This window comes from Numida meleagris, chromosome 1 (assembly GCF_002078875.1).
Source record: "Numida meleagris isolate 19003 breed g44 Domestic line chromosome 1, NumMel1.0, whole genome shotgun sequence".
In the NCBI taxonomy this organism is placed as follows: Eukaryota; Metazoa; Chordata; class Aves; order Galliformes; family Numididae; genus Numida; species Numida meleagris.
The window spans coordinates 180,225,998-180,244,769 of record NC_034409.1 but is presented as its reverse complement, the minus strand read 5'-3'; the positions used below and the strand labels follow the sequence as shown (position 1 = coordinate 180,244,769).

General features: G+C 34.4%; 1 protein-coding gene across 1 annotated transcript in view; it reads left to right on the top strand.

Annotated features, from left to right (window-relative positions):
• Positions 1 to 18,772, top strand: part of DYNC2H1 (dynein cytoplasmic 2 heavy chain 1) — a 150,893-nt gene that overhangs the window by 81,482 nt on the left and 50,639 nt on the right. Inside the window, exons 72-81 of the mRNA XM_021380833.1 lie at positions 680 to 730; positions 3,572 to 3,649; positions 4,695 to 4,826; positions 6,199 to 6,271; positions 7,656 to 7,816; positions 10,182 to 10,307; positions 11,917 to 12,027; positions 13,825 to 13,980; positions 15,517 to 15,592; positions 17,027 to 17,238. Coding sequence (XP_021236508.1) covers positions 680 to 730; positions 3,572 to 3,649; positions 4,695 to 4,826; positions 6,199 to 6,271; positions 7,656 to 7,816; positions 10,182 to 10,307; positions 11,917 to 12,027; positions 13,825 to 13,980; positions 15,517 to 15,592; positions 17,027 to 17,238 — 1,176 coding nt within the window. The remainder of the gene's footprint in view (positions 1 to 679; positions 731 to 3,571; positions 3,650 to 4,694; positions 4,827 to 6,198; positions 6,272 to 7,655; positions 7,817 to 10,181; positions 10,308 to 11,916; positions 12,028 to 13,824; positions 13,981 to 15,516; positions 15,593 to 17,026; positions 17,239 to 18,772) is intronic.

Below are 18,772 nucleotides of genomic sequence, written 5' to 3'. Positions count from 1 at the left end.
TCTGAAGATTTATTAATGTATTTTTACCATCTCCAAGTACTGGATTATATCATTTCTAGTATTCTTTTAAAATTCTTAACTAATCTATCTGAAAATGATTAAAAGCTCTCTTCCTGGCTAGAAGTACAAAGTCTAAAGGATTTAATTACATATAGATTCAACCAAGATTACCCCTTTCCTAATGCAACCAAAAATGATCATAATACCAAGCTGTTTTACTAAGTATTCATCTTATACTAATGACTGTATAGTTTGAACACTATGACATGAAGCAATATTGAAATGTGAACTGGTAGTTTTCTGTTCTGTGGGCCTTCTGATCCCCAGTCAGGCAGTATGTGTGTCCTTACCATCCGTGTTACTTCCTGCTCGTCTATATGTGGATGATACGGGTGGAAGCTGTGGGAGTTCAAAACAAAACAAATCAAAAACGATACGGCTTTTCCTTTTGTTTGTTTTCTTGTAAAGCGCCGTAATCGCTTAACTTGGATTCTGTGAAAGGTAAATACTGTTAATATTATGTGGAGTTTTAAAAATGTCGTATAATTCTTTCAGAATCTAGGCTTTAATTTGTCTGTCCTCTAAATAATTTCTGCTTTGTCTACGTAGTACTACACACTAATTTTTATTCTTAAAGATGTCTGGTGACCTATCTGAGTTGTTCATTTATTCCTCCTAGGAATGGGAGACTTTTACAGGTGTGATGATTGGAGATACCGTAAGAAAATCAGTAAGCTACTTTAATTTGTGTACTTTGAAATAAGGAACATTTGATCTTGTTTTAATACATGAAAGCAACAGATTTTCACATGAATATTATACAACTTTTTTGAAAATGGTAACTCATTTTCTGCACATACCTTTTTGCCTTTTTTCTCTTTTTTTTTCCTGTTAGCACAGTTACAGTTCATTTTATTTAACAGTTATTAAAGTTATTTAAAACAGTTTGAACAGTTATTTAAAACGGTTTGAACCTCTCTACTGTAACTAAAAATAAGTGTTTCTTAATCTCTTCCCCACAGTATCATACATAAGTTGTAGTTTTTTTATGTATTGATGGAATTGTCTTTATACTTTGCTAAATTTCAAGTACATTTTTCTGCAGCCTTTGAATTCTGCATCTGGTAATATTCTTGCATGTTTTCCTAGGAGAAAGCCTAGGTTAAGAAACATCTGTTGCATGCCTTACCGATCATGCTGTAGTTTACTGAGTGTCCCTCAATTCTTGTAAATGTGTGTACTTTCAAAATAACCTTCCACTACAAAAAGGTAGAGGGAAAAAGAGAACCATGCCTTATTCTTAGCCATTTTAGTTATTCTTAGATGTTTTGACAAAAGTTTTGAAAGGGATGTTTACAAAACAGCCTCTTCTGCTTCCAATCTCTTTTCTTTCATTGAGGGTCAGCATAGCTTATTTCCATTAGATTTGTCTGCAATTTTCATTATTCTCAATTACTTTTAACCTTTAATCTTGTTTAGACATCTGTCAGGGTACTTCATACATCCACTGGTACAAGACAATGGCTAGTGTCTCACCTTAGTTTTAGAATATCCATGACACAGTGTGCTCACCTGTATTCTGGCAGAACTGTCAAAAGTATGTTGGATTACTCCAATTTTCTTACACAGCAGGTCAGTTAGAACATCTTTAAATTTCCAGTCTTTATCTCTTAGATGACTGCACTGCTTTTCGTTTCAGTATGGACATAGAAGTCACTCTTTAACTCACAGTTTATATAATTCAGTAGATGTCAGTGGATGTTGTGACTGCCAAGTATTTTGTTACTGTAGATCATTCTCAAGCTATGTGAGATCTGACTGTAGAATGGGATTTAACATAATTCCTCCCTCTACCTCACCAAACACACAACACACAGTTTTTTGCCAGCAGGGCAAAGGTGATTGTCCCACTCTACTCTGCCCTTGTGAGACCCCATCTGGAGTACTGTGTCCAGGCCTGGGGCACTCAACATGAGAAAGATGTGGGGCTTTTGGAACAGGTCCAGAAGAGGACCACGAAAATGATCAGAGGGCTGGAGCACCTCTTCTACAAAGACAGATTGAGGGAGTTGGGCTTGTTCAGCCTGGAGAAGAGAAGACTTTGGGGAGAGCTCATTGTGGCCTTGCAGTACTCTAAAGGTGCTTATAAAGAAGAGATAAATCAACTTTTTTTTACATGGTGAGGTAGTGATAGCACAAGGGAGAGCACTTTTAAACTAAATAGTTAGATGGCAGGGGGAAATTTTTCACTGAGAAGGTGTTTGAGGCCCTGGCACAAGCTGCCCAGAGAAGCTGTGGTGCCCCATCCCTGAAGGTGTTCAAGGCCAGGTTGGATGGGGCCATGGGCAGCCTCAGCTGGTGGATGGCAGCCAGCCCGCAGCAGGGGGTTGAAATTGCATAGTCTTCAAGGTCCCTTCCAGCCCAAGCCATTCTATGATTCAGACATGTCCACGTATCAATATTCTGTCTCCCACAAATAGGCAGAAACTCGTATTAAGGAATGTGAAGTGAAATACACGATGATGCTCCATCAAAATATTCCCAGGGGATACACTCCAGGGGATTGTGTTATATTTAATATCTGTTGGTGTTCTCTTCCACTTATTTATCTCATCACTTTTGAGTCTGTATAAGGCAGTAGCATTCGCAGAGTTCTGCAGCAAGGAGTTCTGTGTACGCATTAATTTAAGAGCTATCTCCTTTAGTGCTTTTTTGTTTGTTTTAGTCTGTTGCTGCTAATTTCATTTTACTGGTTCCTAAATTTGTCTTTAAAAAGATACTCATCCTCCCTGTCTCTTTCATAACTTCTAGATTATTTTTATGATCCATTAGCTGTCAGTTTTTTCTAATTGAAGAGACTGCATTAATTGTTCCTTAGCTTTCATCATCCTTTTCCACCTTTATACATCTTTTCTTGTTCTGCTGTTCTCTTTTGGAGATCTGTGGGAGCAGGGGTACAGTATTGATTCATATGGTTGTATTGCCCTTTTGTGAATACAGAGCTTCTTTATGAGAGGGATTCCTCTGGACTTCAGGCAGTATTGTTGTTTATCCTTAGAATTTTCTCCATCCCTCCAACTAAGAAGCAGAAACATAAAGCTTTGGCCAAAGTTTGCTAGTGCAGAGGTGTCTAGAATGATATTTTGCTTGGTAAATAACCCTTGAACTGCCCTTCGTTTAAAAAGCTGTCCTCTTCATGACTGTGAATAAATGAAAAGGAGTTATTTTTTGAAGTCAGTTGCTCAGAGAGTGTATGAAAACGGTCATTCATTTGGGTCACTTGTTCTTATTATATAAGAAAAATCCTTAAAGTTGTGGGGTGACATACATGTAAACTGAATGATGAAATATTTTAGGCTCAAGTAGTTAAGCAAAGTTGCTGTGGACATTGTAGCTCAAGTTATTGGTGGTTTTTGTTTTGTTATACCATTTATGAATTTAGCAAAAGGCCACACATTCCTATTATGAATGCTTTTTATTAAAAATTTTGGTTTTGCTGTCTTGCTACTGAATATGGTGTTTCAAAAAAATTAGTGTAACTTATATGTCAAATTTAATTTGTTTCAATAAGGATTCAAAAAGAAGTGTTCATGACCAGATTCCTTCTTGGATAGAACAGGAGCGAGCCTGTGCAGTGGCATCTTTGAAGGTATATATCACATGGCAGTTTACACTGAACTTAATAGTGATTGTAATTTGAACTCAAGTACTTATCAAGAGAAAGCATTTTGTTATTGTAAAATGTTTATTATATGTTCCAGAAACTGTGGTCTATTATGGACCCATTTGAAACCAAATTCAAAGTTATGAATGTATCATCCTAGATTAGTATATTTTAAGCCAACCCAAACAATTACAGTTTGTATAAATAGAAAATTTTACAGAAGAAAAAATGCTAAGAATACTAAGTTCCAGGTTTCCCTTATGTTGTGGCTTTTCAGAAACCACTTTATATTGTATTAAAATAGGCCTTTAATTGGGAAGCTAGTTTTCTACTAAACAGATTTTCATGCAAACAGAAATATTTCAGTGATTTTAATTGCTCAAATCAAGTAATTTTAAAACATATTAAAACAGCACAACACTTAATTGCATTGATTAATCATGCCACAGTCATAATTGAAGTCTTTTGATTTAAGAACAACTAAATGAAAATATTGGTCCTCGAAATTCTAGCTTAGATTCTTGTCCTCCTCCATGCAGCTCAGCAGCAAGAAGGAAAACCTCTGGCAAGGATTTTTGTTGTTGCTGAATTGACAGTTGGTTATTTTTAGTTTCTCTTTGTTGGGGATCAGGAGCAACTGCAACAATGGTGTGGCAAACGTGATTGTTAGGCCTTAACAAAAAAAGTGTGTGACAGCATCAGTCAATAGTGTATACTGACAGAATCTGATTGTGGTTTAAGGAAAAGAATAACATTGAGTTAAGCCCAAAGTTTAAAAACAAGGAGCCTTGAAGTTTACAGACAAAACTATTGTAAATACAGACTCAGCATTGGCAGGAAGTAGATAAACAAGTTTTACATTCAAACCTTTTATTCTTGAACTTCAAGATGAAAATTGGAGGGAGTTTTATGAAATGCAAAAGTATTTTACAGGTTTAGAGTCATAGTGATACTTACAAATCACTGAAAATATACAACGTCCAAATGATTATTCTTCTTTATTGTTAAATATGCATTATTTGTTTTGTAGACTTCTCTCCCATGTCTCTATCAGACTCTTGGTTTTGAGGATGAAGGTCTGTGGTGCACTTTTTCTCAGAGCTCTGTGTGTGAGCAAGACTTCCCATCTACCATTGTAAAAAGAATTTCTTTATTTCAGCAGGTAACATTCTGTATTAAATTATTTAAAATTAATTGTGATTTCAGCATTGCAAGTAAGTTTTACATCTTAAGAATTTAGGCTGAGAACCTGGTTGAATTATAAGGAGGGACAATATCTATTTTGTCTTTGTCTTATAGCTCAGCTAATTTTTTATGGATTTTTTTTCTATAACGTGTATATAGTTCTCTCTTATCTGAGTCTTTCTTGTGTTAGTGTATTGGCTGCAGCTGAGAACAGCAAGGTAACAGGTTCTTTATTAATATTCATAGAATAAATTTTATGAATAGGTATCAAAATTCTTTCATGCTTGCTTTGTTACTGCAGAATTTCTCAGCTTGCCGAGCATATTAATTTAGATCATCATGAAATGCAAATGCACCTGACTGAAAACACAGAAAGTGCTGTAGCAGCCACTGCTTTTTAGAAAAGTAGCTGTGAAATGCTACTCTTCCTGAAAGCCTGATTAAAGAACTCACCAATAATGTTAGAGAGGCAGGTTTCGTCCTCACTGGTGGGATTCTTCTTCCCAGGAAGAGAAAAATGTTATTCCTCTTTTGTTTATGGAAGGATGGCTGTCATTACTTACTCTCAAAAGATGCTGTCATTTCTCACTTGAAGAAAGAAACTCCTTGTAAACTGAAGGCCTTTTGGATATAAGAAAGGGAATTATGTCTAAGGCAATGCAATTTCATGTCGGTAGCTATTAGGGGTTCTCTGGCTAGTTAGAAAATTTCTAAAATACTGTTCACAGAATTTAGAAAGAACCATAATGCAAAAGGGTGTTTCTGAGTCACATGTTTGATTTGATTAGATGCCAACCCATTATTCTTATGTGTGCAATGTATTGCCATAAAAAAATACTTATAGGAAAACAAATTTGTGATAATCAGCATATTACATATCTAGTTCCTTGCACAGGAAATATTAGGAGTTTTTCACAGAATCACAGAATTGCAGAGGTTGGAAGGGATGTCTGGAGATCATCTAGTCTGACTCCCCTGCTAAAACAGGTTGCCTAAATATATGTATAAAATTATATATTGGCATAGCAGAATAAAGCTAAGTTTACTTTCTGTCTTTCTGGCTACCCACATGAAACGGTTGTTTACTCTGAAAAATGGTAGGAAATGTTCCACCTTAGTAATAGACATGAGATGTTGAACTATCCTCCCAATTCTATTCAATGGAAAAAGTACTTAAAAAAAGAATTATTAAATTAGGTTATCTTGGTAGGGAATGATCAGATAGCTGTATATATTTAGAGAAAGTAAAAACATTTAAAAAACAGTGTTTGCTTTGAAGAGTTCTGCTTTGTCAGTTTTTACATCATACTTTCATAAATTGATTTACCCTGAATATATTTTATTTTAAGGTACTTGTGGTCCAGGCTCTTAGACCAGACAGGCTGCAGAGTGCTATGGCTCTTTTTGCATGTAAAGCCCTAGGTAAGTTCATTTTTCACTAGAGTGCTTCCACACAATTAAATAATTAAATCTTTTTAAAATGTCAAATCTTTTTTTACTATGTGGTTCATATGGAAGTCCTAAGTTTTAGTATTTAAAATTATGTTGTAAATGGATTTTCTGATTTTGTTTTTGTAAAGTGTTGTTACAGAGTGTTTTTATTGGTTTATGAAGCATAGTGATTTTAAAATTCTGGCATATTCTTTTAAGGGATTCTTGAACACTGTGCTTTTTCAAAAAACTATGCTCAACTTTCTAAAACCCAAACTGTTTAAAATAATACTTACACTGTATTCACGTTCTTAAGTGATGCATCTCATGGATGCTATAACATATTTGGCTAAGCAGTTACTCGTTTAGAATGGCACTTCTTTTAATTTAGCATAATTATCATCATTAAATGTGTTATTGCAATAACTGAAATTGCACGTGAACATGTTCCAACCTATTGCCCAATCATAGCTTTTTATTCTATTTCTCAGTTAATGCAAGGCCAAGCTGTAGTCTCCAGTTAATATAAAATTGTGTAAAATATTGAAGCCAATCAGTGTAGCTTCTGGGGACCTGGGTGCATCTGTTTGCACTGCTGAAGAGTAACAGCATTGCCATCAGACTCTGGTTTATTTTGACTGTGCTCTGTTTTACACATCTGTCAGTAGAAGCTAAGCAGTCTTAAGAATAGGAACATAAGGACGACTGAACAAGTGAAGAAGAGATGTTTGTCTAGCACCTTGCTGTTTTCAGCAATGACAAATAATAAATGTCAAGAAAAGATATAAAAACATCACAAATCTGTACTGAAACACTGTTTTCTGAAAATGCATCAGAATTTCTAAACTGTTGGACATTTTTCAAAGGTTTATTTATTTATTTATTTGTATTGCTTGCAAGTTATGCAATTCCTCAATTTAAAGCTTGTAGGTGTGCTTGTATTTTGAAGATTTTAGGTTTTATGTTTTCCTAACTCAGATCTTGATATTTGTATTATTTGTGTATGTATGCCTATATATAACAATTTAACTATACTTAAGTAATATGTTATTAACAGAAGTTTTTGATCAAATTTTTGATCTGCTGACTTGTGGTATGTCAGGATCTATAATAATGTATACTTAAGTGTCATACTGCAATTAAAATTTTCATTATCCATTTATTGTGCTGATTTGTATACGAAAAATGACTTTTTATATGAATTGTAGACCAAATTAAAACAAAAGCAAAAACAGTATCAGTCCTTGTACTCTGAGGAAATCTTACTTTGTTCCAGCAGTTTGCTGCTTGATTTTATCTGAATAGTAGGAAAAATCTTCTGAAGAGCACTCCATTCTGTGTAGTCACTTTATTTCCATAATGTTTCTAATTATAGGAATAAAAGAATTATCTCCATCACCTCTGAATCTGAAACGTCTGTATAAAGAGACTCTGGAAACTGAGCCCATATTGATAATTATTTCTCCTGGTGCTGATCCTTCGCAAGAATTGCAAGAACTTGCCAGTGTGGAAAGAGATACTGAATGCTACCACCAGGTCAGCCTTAGACATGCATAATTATTAAAACCCACAATTTGCAATGTGCAATTCTACATATTTTTTTACTACAGTACAGTAGTAAAAACTGACAACCGACAGTTGTTAGTATTATTGCTTTTAGTATGGAATAATCAAAATTTGAAACAAAACCCACTGTAAACTAGACTTCATAATTTCCTGTAGTTGTAGAACATAAGCATTTCTTTCTTCAACAGAAAATATAAATAAAATGTTTAGTGTTTGTGAATATTTTGGTATTTTGAGGAATTTTACAAGTTAATATTAACTAATCAGTTGTTGATGGGAGTTCCTGAACCAAACTCTTATATTTCATGTTTGTTTAAAAAAATGTTTAATGTCAACCATGCAGGAAATGGCTTCTAAGAGGACTTACACAGGAATCTTTCTGGGCACTAAGTTGATGCTGACTGGCCTGTAATTACCTAGATCTTCCTCCTCCTTAACCTTTTTGAATATAGAAGTGACATTTGCCTTTTTATCAGGAAACACCCCAAATCAGCGTTACCTTTAGAAGATGATTGCAGGTAGCCATGCAATGACATTAGCTGCCCCTCCCCCAAGCACTTTGGTGCGTTCTATGTATCTTGTCCTGGACTTAAATATTTCTAAATGTGCTGTGTGATTCCTGAATCTGTCTCTACATGGATAATGCTTCTTCACTCCTGCTAGTAGGCCTGGGAAACCCAAAAGGCCTGAGAACGGGCCTTGCCAGTAAAAGCTTGGGCTAAAAAGACACTGAGTACCTCAGCCTTTTCCGTGTGCCTTGTCACTAGGTGCCCTGTCCCACAGAGCAGTGGGCTCACAAGTCTCCTTAGCTTTCCTTGATTGAAAGAAACCTTACAAAACTCAGCAAGAAGGAAGAACAAAGTCCTGCCCCTGGGTAGTAAGAACCCCTTGTAGTGCTGAAGGCAGTGGACTGACTGGCTGGGGAGCAGCTCTGCAAAAAACATATGGAGGGTTTTTGCAGACAGGAAGCTGGACACAAACCAACCTGTGCCCTGGCAGCAGAGAAATCTTTAGGTGACTTAATAACAGCCTTCCAATACCTACAAGGAGGACACTGAGAAAAAAGGCCCACACTCTGCAATAAAGCATGGTGGGAGGACAAGAAGCAATGAATGTAAATTGTAATGACATAGGTTCTGACTGGATGTAAGGATAAACTTTTTCACTACGAGGGCAGTCAAACAAATTGCTTGGTGCAACCCTTGGAGGTTTCCTAGAGTCCACTGGACAAAGCCCTCTGCTCCTGATCTTACCATTTATAACTGTCCCTGCTTTGAACAGCAGGTTGGATTTTCCAAGATACGTTCCAGATTGAATTACTTTACCATACCAAGTGATTTCCTAATATTCTTAATACACACTGCTATAACACTTTATACCTTTTAATTAAAATGTTTTTTCCTTCTGTCATTTGAAATATTTGTGGGAGGGGAGTTACCTAGCTAATCACTTGTTATAGAAGGAGAAAATACCAAGTTAAATGTTGTCTTTAAATAGTCCTTGCAATTGTTCTTTTACTGGAGTATGCACTGCTGTACCATATAAGACCCCAAACTTCTTCGATTCAGTGGAGTTTTAGCATAAGAGAACATAATGTATTTCCTACTGAGAGATATTTGGTGAAGTTGTGTTAATCGTAATGGTTCAATTTTGTTATAGTTGCATTGCCAATTCAGGACTTACAGCCCTTGCAACCACTTTCTTTTTAGCCTATTTGGTACAGGATTTTTATGTACAGTTTCCACTTAGATTCTGGGGGATAACTTAGGTGAATGGATGGTTAGTCCATTCACTTGTTGGTTGTGCCATTAAGAGTCCTTCCGTTATTTCCAGTTTTCACTTATTTCACTGGACATTCGGTTTTGTCTCTGTCTTTCCATTTGATTTCCAAATTTATTTTGGAAGTAGTATGATACCATTAAAAGTGGAGAAGAGACTTCTTATTAAGTTATTCGTATCACCCACCTGGAAAAATAAAAACCTTAGTTTTTCACTCTATCAATATGAAATTGATAGTTTCTCTTCAAAGGAAGCACTCCTAGCTTAAGAGAAATTTTGTTCCCTTTTATCTTTTTATTTTTATTGTATCAGCAGTTCTACAGTAATATAGTTAATTCACTAATGTTTAAATTACTTCTGAGTTCCCAGGGAATACCATCATTGTCACTAAGTGTTGTATGCTTTTTTTCTATAAAAAGACTGTGGATATTATTTCTTAAGAAGTTCAGATTACATATGTTGCAAAGAAAAAACTGTATTTTCATCAATTTTTCCAATTTTGTGTTTAAATGAGGCACGATAAATTCCTGATACAACGAGTTATTTTTCATTTCAGATTGCAATGGGCCAAGGTCAAGCTGACCTAGCTATTCAGACTTTGAAAGAATGTGCACGCAATGGAGAATGGCTGTGTTTAAAGAATCTGCATCTTGTCGTACCTTGGCTTCCTGTATTGGAAAAGGTGAGGGTAATTAGTCCAACGCTGTCTGTGTGTTGGAAATTTATTAGGCAGTTCTGAAACAACATGCATTTACATGGCAATTTTAAAATTACATCAACTGAAAAATAAACCTTAGCAGGTTTCTGATGCATGAATAAGGTGAAAAGTTCCAGATCTAAGCAACTTCTTCCTTTGTGCGATTGCTTTGATTTTCATACAGTGTAGAGTGTTTCTGCTGCAGTGAGTGAACTCTGAGCTCCTTTTAGAATTTCTCATACCTGATGGGATTCTGTCCATGTTTGCTGACCTATCAGTACATGAACGCTTTTTCTTCGTATAACATTTTAAAATAAAAGTTTATAATATTTATTTTTTAGTTTTACAGCTGTGTTGTTAGTTCTTGTTATTTTTAAGGATAGCTTGTGTTTGTTTCAGTCACTAAAAGGTTCATGCTAATTTGAAATTAGAATGACTGTTTTTTTAAAGAAGCATGCTTACTGTATCTGAAATAATTGACTTGCTAGCTAGATCAAGACAACTTAACTTGTATGTCACCATGAAATTCATAAAACAAGCTAACTTGGAAAAAGAGAAGAGATTCTTATCAACAGTTACTAATGCCTTATCTATCCTGTTTCTTACAGTAGTTCATGAAGTGTACTCCATGCACATAAGCTTGGAGTCTATTTCTGTCAAATAAGGACCGTATGGCATAGATATACCATTAAGATTCCTGTAATCTGTTTTTAAAAAGTAGAAAGGCAAAGCAAGATAATACTGATAGATGTCATCTAGCCTGTATGTGGTAGTGAACTGTAAGGAAGTGTTTGTAAGCCTCCAACTAATTACAAAACATCAAATCTTGTAAGTGCATGTGGATATGTACCAGAAGTTTCTTTTTCTTATGATTAAGTCTTAGAAATTATCAAAATGAATGGATTTTTAGAAAATCTGCTAGAATTTATTGAGCTATGGATCTCTCAAAGCTCATGTACAAAACAGCTGAGTTTTTTTCTTGTGAAAATGCATGCTTTGATACATCAGTACTTACATAATGTTTTGTGAAATCTTTGTATTTGAAATAGCATTTTAACAATATTTATTTTCTTAAAACTATTTTTATTCTTATTTTTATTTTTATTCAGAGTTTTCTGTGAATCATGATACAAGAAGGCTGCATATAACAACCATATACAAAAAAAAAAAAATTAAAAAAAAACAACAAAAAAGAAACCAAAAATTAATATACCTGCACAGGTGTGGAAATTCGTGGACATCTGTTGTTGATCTACAGCTCATGGTCCAAGCCTTCTCCTTTTGAGCTCTAGGCTTTTGGTGTTCTTTACTTAAGAGAAATAAAGAGCTGCTGTATATTGTTATGCTTCGAGTTTAGAATATGGGAGAGAGTTGTAAATATTTTGACGCTACCAGGATGAAGTTGAGCATAGCAGGCATATAGAAAGTACAGAAACAACATGTACTTTGAATAACCTTACTTGGAAAAAACAACTAAAAATTTTTAGGCTAGCATAATTTTTAATTCAGGATATCATTTTGTAAATACTGTTCCATGTACTAAATGAAAAACAAAGCACAAAACCTACCTCAATATATAACGTCTCTTTCGCAGGAACTGAATACGCTACAGCCTCAACCAAACTTTCGCCTTTGGCTTACTACTGAAGTTCATCCAAAATTTACTCCAATTTTGCTTCAATCAAGTCTGAAAATAACTTATGAAGTAAGATCTGTTTAGAAAGCTTTTACTGAAGGTTTTAGAATAATAAATTTTGACACTTAGTCTATCTAAATATATAGTTTACTAAAGTGGATAATGTAGACTATTTAAATAACTGATTTCGATTTACAATTAGTCACATGTAAAACTATAAATGCAAGAAATTACCTGAAGATATTTTTAACAACTGTTTGTGATGTGTATGCAGAAACTTGCATCAGCTGTGCTTTAAAGGGAAGGTTTGTAAGATTTCTTTCAAGATTTTTTTTTCCAGTTGAAAGTCTGAACAGAAAATGAATTTATCCCAGGGGAGTACTTCTTCTGATTTCTGATCCAAATTCTTTTATGTATTTAATCAGTGTTCCACAAAAATAAAGTCCTACATGGATCCTGAGACCGGGAACCAATGAATTTCCTCTATCCTGATGAAAGTCTTCCTCTGCAGAGCAGTGTCAGACTCTTCTTTATTTTTCTTTTTGACCCCATAACATTAGATATGTTGAAATCTTTCAGCAGAAATGGCTGTCGTCCTATACAGTAGAAAATATAGTTAAAGACGTTTACAAAAAAGTGAGAGTTTTGCTTTCAAGATGGCTAAACCTAAGCAATAACTGGGACCATGCTCCCTCAGATTTTTGGAAAGTGATCTAATCATTAGTGGATGATAGGGGTACTACTGACTCTTCACTGGTTGTTGACTATGGAGATTTTACCTTCAGCTAGACTGAGATGCTTTGACCACTTGCTGACTTGTTGCTGACTTTCAGGAAGACAAAATTGTTACTGCAGGTATTTCTGAACTTTTCGGGTAGCTTCTTGCTTATATTGAGGCTGTCAATACTACAGGAACTACAGGATGGTGAGACTCTGGGGTTTCTATTCACCTAGCTTCTTGTAATTATTAGTCCCATTATCTTCAGAATATATGGAACTTTGAAATGATGCAATGTTCCAAATTCCTGTTACGTTTTCATTTATAGCAGATACTTATTTATCATGAAAGGTCAATGATAGCTAATAAACTGGCTGATTATATTTGACTTTTTTATGTTTGTGCTGTGTCCCATAACTGTCACTGATCAAGATGTAGATTATTGTTTAAAAGAAAATCATTGATTACAGTGTTTTGCAACTTTTTGCAGTAATATATGCAACTATTTTGAGACTTTTACAAACCTCATTTTATTTTCAGTAATCCTATTAACAAACATTATTTTTAAAAAATCTTGTAAATATGAAAATATGATTTAAATATCTTTAAAATTTTATTGTGACATTTGTATTGTAAAATATCTGGATATCTAATCAGTTGTTTTTACTTTTAAATATTGTAATCTTTATTATTGTATACAGGTTACTTATTGCTGTTTATACTGGTTGTAAATACTGCTTAATAAGTCAGGGGACTGATGTTTTATCACAAATATCTGCCCGACCCTAGCTAACAGAACGCCGCCGTGGCATAAGGCCAGATGGCTCTGATCACAGAAATGGTAATTGGTAATTGAGCTTGTAAAAACAGAAGAAAGGCTCCTGCACATGGAAAAAAAAAATTATATTTATTTAGTTGATCAATTAGTATTTATTTCACTAAGTTGTTTTCCTTTAGTTTGGTCCTCCTAACAATTGGTTCTGATTATAATTTTGTTAGGCAGGTTTTTTTTCATGTTAAATATTGCTTGATTAAGTACTACTTATAGATTATAACTTAATTATATGATGAATTGGAACTTAAGAAAATAGAACATAAAAGTTATCAGTTGTTTTCAGTGAAGTGGTGACGATTTTTTTCCTATGCAGGCACCTCCAGGCCTCAAAAAGAACCTCTTGCGAACCTATGAATCTTGGACACCTGAACAAATCAATAAAAAGGGAAATTTGTCTCGAGCCCATTCTCTCTTCTGTTTAGCTTGGTTTCATGCTGTATGCCAAGAAAGAAGAAATTACATTCCTCAGGTAATTTTTTTTTGCTATCTTTTAAAAATTTGTCCCCATTTATTTTTAGCTTTTATACTTAGAACTGTTTTTCATCAGATATATGGTGGGTCATGTTCAGAGATGAGAAAAACTTGGATACTTCTGGTGTCTACCTTTATAATTTTCTTTGAATTAATTTAAAAATAAAATCTTGGTAGCCTAAATTCTTGTCCCTCTGAAAATTGCCAATGTCTGTGTGAAAATACTGTGTGATTTGTGTGCTAATGAGGTCCCATGGAGAGCATGCTATGATTCCTTTTTATTTAGGATAGAAAAAGAAAATATTTGGGACAGTGTGGAAGTCATAAAGAAGCACTTCAGTGTAAAGGAGGATGCAGTATTTACTATTCTTTCTGCACAGCAGACCTATTCAGAGAGGAGGAAGAACAAGGGAATTTACTTGTTTCTTGAGAGGATTATAATGGCTTTTGGAGACTGTAACGTGTTTTTTCCTTAGATAAGTTTTAGTTTAAAGAAGATGTTTTTTTTCTGGCCATGGGCACTTAAGCTAAACAGGAAAAAAGAGAAGAAAATAAACCCAACAAACTATTCTATGTCTAGTTTATTTTAATTAGACTTGTGATGAAATTAACCTGTCATCCAAAAGATTTGTTCTGACAGAGCCTGGAGTATTTAAGACTTCTTTTGTTAGTTTAGACTTTATGAATTATCGAGTTGTCTGCCTCTGGCTGGAGCAAACTTTGAATATGCTGTTCAAGAAGCAGAATAGTTGAAAATCATTGAAGTACTGATTCAATATATGATCTCTCATTTGCCTTTGTTCAAGTTAGTGTTAGTTTGCCAATAACTTTCCAATAGGCACCGGACAGGGTTAGTGCTTAATTCTTCTGTAACTCTGTCTCATATAGATTTAGTGGTGAGTTTATGATCCTGACATTGCTGGACTGCAATTAATCCCAGCCAATAAACACTTCAGTCTATATACAGATCCATCTAAACAGGCATATTAAAACTGTTCAGAGACTGCAGCATCTCGCTGGTTTATGACCTTCAAGATGACTGACTGATACTTTGATTGTGATCTGTGGAGCAGCTGCAGTCTTAACCTGAAGACATACTCATCTCACATGTACCTGTTATTAAGATTATATCTATATGCAAAGGCACAACCATAAGTAGATACAGCACTGGGAGACTGAGATCTGTATTTCCTTTATCATATAGCAATGTTTATTTGTACTTATCTATTTACATTGAAAGGCTTTTGTGAGACCTACACAGTACACATTCATGCTGTGTAAAGAGTAATGCCACCAAGAACAGAATGGAAATATGAACTGACAGTGATCAAAATATGCATGTTTTGATCAGCATTCTTACTGAAATAGTAGCAGTAATTGTTTTTCTCATTATATATTTTTTTTTCTGACAGAAATGATGTGAAATAAGGAGTAAGATGATAATAGTACAAAGTCAGCTGTATTTGGATAATCAGAAATATTTATTAAAATTTTGTAACTAATTGAATTCTTGGCATTTCTTTTAAAACGGCAGGGTTGGACCAAGTTTTATGAATTTTCTTTATCTGATCTCCGTGCTGGTTTTGACATTATTGATAGACTCTTTGAGGGTAAGTCAGTTCTTTAGGAAAGTTCTTTCACCTCTGTAGCCTAACCCTTGTTAAGGTTTCTCATTTAGAATTTTTTATCATATTAAAAAGTTGCACAATAATTTTTATAAATCAGTTACTTTGCATGTTTGTTTGTAGTGGGGTCCTTCTGCTTAAAGTATACTTCAAACTTATTTAAATTTTACATTTAAATCTTCATTGGAACAGTTGTGGACCGCTTTCACAAATATGAACACATGACAGCCAAAACTATTCTGCTTTACTTCCCAAGTTCTGAGGAAATGTGAGAAATACAGGAATGCCTGGAAGCTTAAGTTATCTGTCTCCATCCCTTCCCAGTATGAACTCTTCCATTTACTGAATGAATGAATGGAGCGTGTGCTCTTTTGAAGTGAAATTCCTAGCATTATAGAATTGTTTAAGTTGGAAGGGACTTTAAAAAGTCATCTAGTCCGAGTCCCCTGCAGTGAACCTACAGCTAGATCAGGTTGCTCAGAGCCCCATCCAGCCTGAGCTTGAATGTCTCAGAGGAGGAGGCATCCACTGCCCCTCTGGGCATGGTTAAGATGTAACATGCTTCATTGTTCTGTTAAGTAGCTTAGTACTTTCTTAATCATGCTTGATGGAAGAAATATTGTTTTAACTATTTGCATTTAATATAATTTCAAAGTAAAGTTAGGAACTGATGTTTAGAAACAGCTCACGATCTTTGACTTAAATGAGATTTAACACTTCTGGAACTGGACCTTGGTTAGATAGACTTGAAACATACAGTGATACAAAGAGCTTGAGTCATTAACTGTCAGTGAAAATCATTAACATAATTATACCTATTGCTGTGAAGATCTCTTTTGTTATGAGGGAATGGTCAAGTACTTGTAGTATGCCAGTTACTACAAAACAGACAGAAACCAAAACCTGCTTAAAATAATTGCTGCTTCCTTTTTTTCAAGGGACTTTTAAGAAGTACTTTCGATCAAACTTTTACTTGCACTAGAAATCTACAATGTATCAGTGTAGTTATTTAGGTTAACTGTTATAGCAAGGTGGTAAAATGAGTTATTTGAAATTAGAGAATATTGCTAAGCCAGAAAAATGTAATTTGAAAAGCAACTTGACCAGGAAACCAGCTAGTCATGCTTAGTTTTAAGTACTGTGTGGAGTGGTTTATAATTATTTACAAAGTACCTATCCTGAACCTTTTTTTGTTTGAAAGTTGACATTTCCAGTAAAGTTAAGTGTTCAGTGCATGGTCTGATTTTGGTTCAATCAATCAGTTTATTTTATGTATCAAATGGGACTGCGAGAAATGATTAGAAATGAATTATTACATGGTTTTGTAATTTTTCTTTTCACTTAAGAACTGTGGTGACTAGAATAAATGATTGTAATGCAGTGGTAATTGACAGAAAACTAATACTGAGATATTTATAGGTTCCAAAGATTTTCAGTGGGAATTTGTGCATGGCTTGTTTGAAAATGCAATTTATGGAGGACGCATTGATAATTACTTTGATATGAAGGTTCTTCGGTCCTACTTGGAGCAGCTGTTCAATTCAAGTGTCATTGGCAGTTTCAGTGCTAGAGGCAGGAAGATGACTAGTTTCCTGCATTCAATCTCTTTACCAAATTCTTGCAGTATTTTGGTAAGTATACACATTCAGTCATATGATACACAAACTGAAGTATGTTATTTTCAGGAATCATCGTATCCACAAAGAAATCCAGAGATACAATATAAAGATATCCTTGCTTATGTGAGACTTCTGTTGCATGGAATGGGTAATTTCCTAAGTTGTCAGAACTGTTCTGTCTTCTTCTCTTATGATACCTGGACGGACTGTGTTGCAAAGCAGGAAAGCTATGAAGTACTAAATAAAAGAAATTGTGTCATCTTATGACAAGAACATATGAAATGTTTATATTACTTAGTATATTAACTTAATAGCAGAATGTAGATAGATCTCCTAATTTACAAAATCTGTCAACGCTCTCACATAATTTGTTACCACGCTGTGGAGGCTGTATGACATGTTATTTGCAGATAGAAATAAATTCTAATTCTCATTTAGTATTCAGGAGGGCAAACAAAAGGGAATTCAATAGATTCTGAACAGCTGATATCTCCCTGTCCTTTCTCATACTGCTGTTGTTACTGTGATTAAGATTCATTTGCATTTTAATATTGAACTCCATACTAGACCACCATATAGTATGATTTGATATAAACAGCATTATTCTGGTTAAAATAAATTAATATTGTTTGTCATTCTCTTCCTGAATTCTGACTGCTTAGATGTTGAGGTTTTTTATTTTTTTATTTTAAATACAATATTTTCTATGGAAGTGCTGAGTTAATATCGTAAAGAGCAAAGAAATACATGAGGCCGGTCTCTATTGTGGTAGGTAATATGGTCAAACAGATGAACCTTTCTTTTTACCTGTGCTGCAGTTAATAGTTCTCAATCTTTTGTATGATTATTTGTGTAAGAGTTCTATACTTAAATATCTTAAATATCTTAATGTATTTAAGTATCTTAAATAATTTTCTCTAAGTATCTTTAATTAATAGAAAAATAATAATAAAGCTAAGTTTGATTACTTCAGCTAATTGGAATAATATATCTTATTAAATTGTGGTTCCTGGGTGTTGAGTGGATAGATCTGGCACTGTTGTTATCTCTAAACCAAGATTTAATGTCCCAGTAAATCATACACACATTAGACCTGATCCTGCAAGCACTCAATAAATTTACTTGCATTGATTAAGAAGAGCATACTAATGGATGTGTTCGGTATCCAGTACAATTGCAGATGATACAATGCAATGGGAGGCAGGCAGACTTTAAATACCAAATATTTTTTTTGCCTTTAGGGTCACAGTGAGAGACATCTGACATCATTAGTCTACCTTAGGCCACAAGGCCTCTTTCTGTTTCTTGCGAGAAGTGTCACTAGTGATTACAAGAGTAGAACCTCTACAGACTCTGTTCTGCATCTCCAGTGATCATGCAAACCTATTTTTATCTTAATTATTTCACTTTTTATGAGTGATAATAAAATCTTCATAGAACTTTATATAGAAGTGTGTTCTTTATTATATAAATCTGTTTGGTGTCTATTATTTGCATTCCAAATGCTGAAATCTTTTTTCTGTTTTATATTGTTGTTGATCTTGCT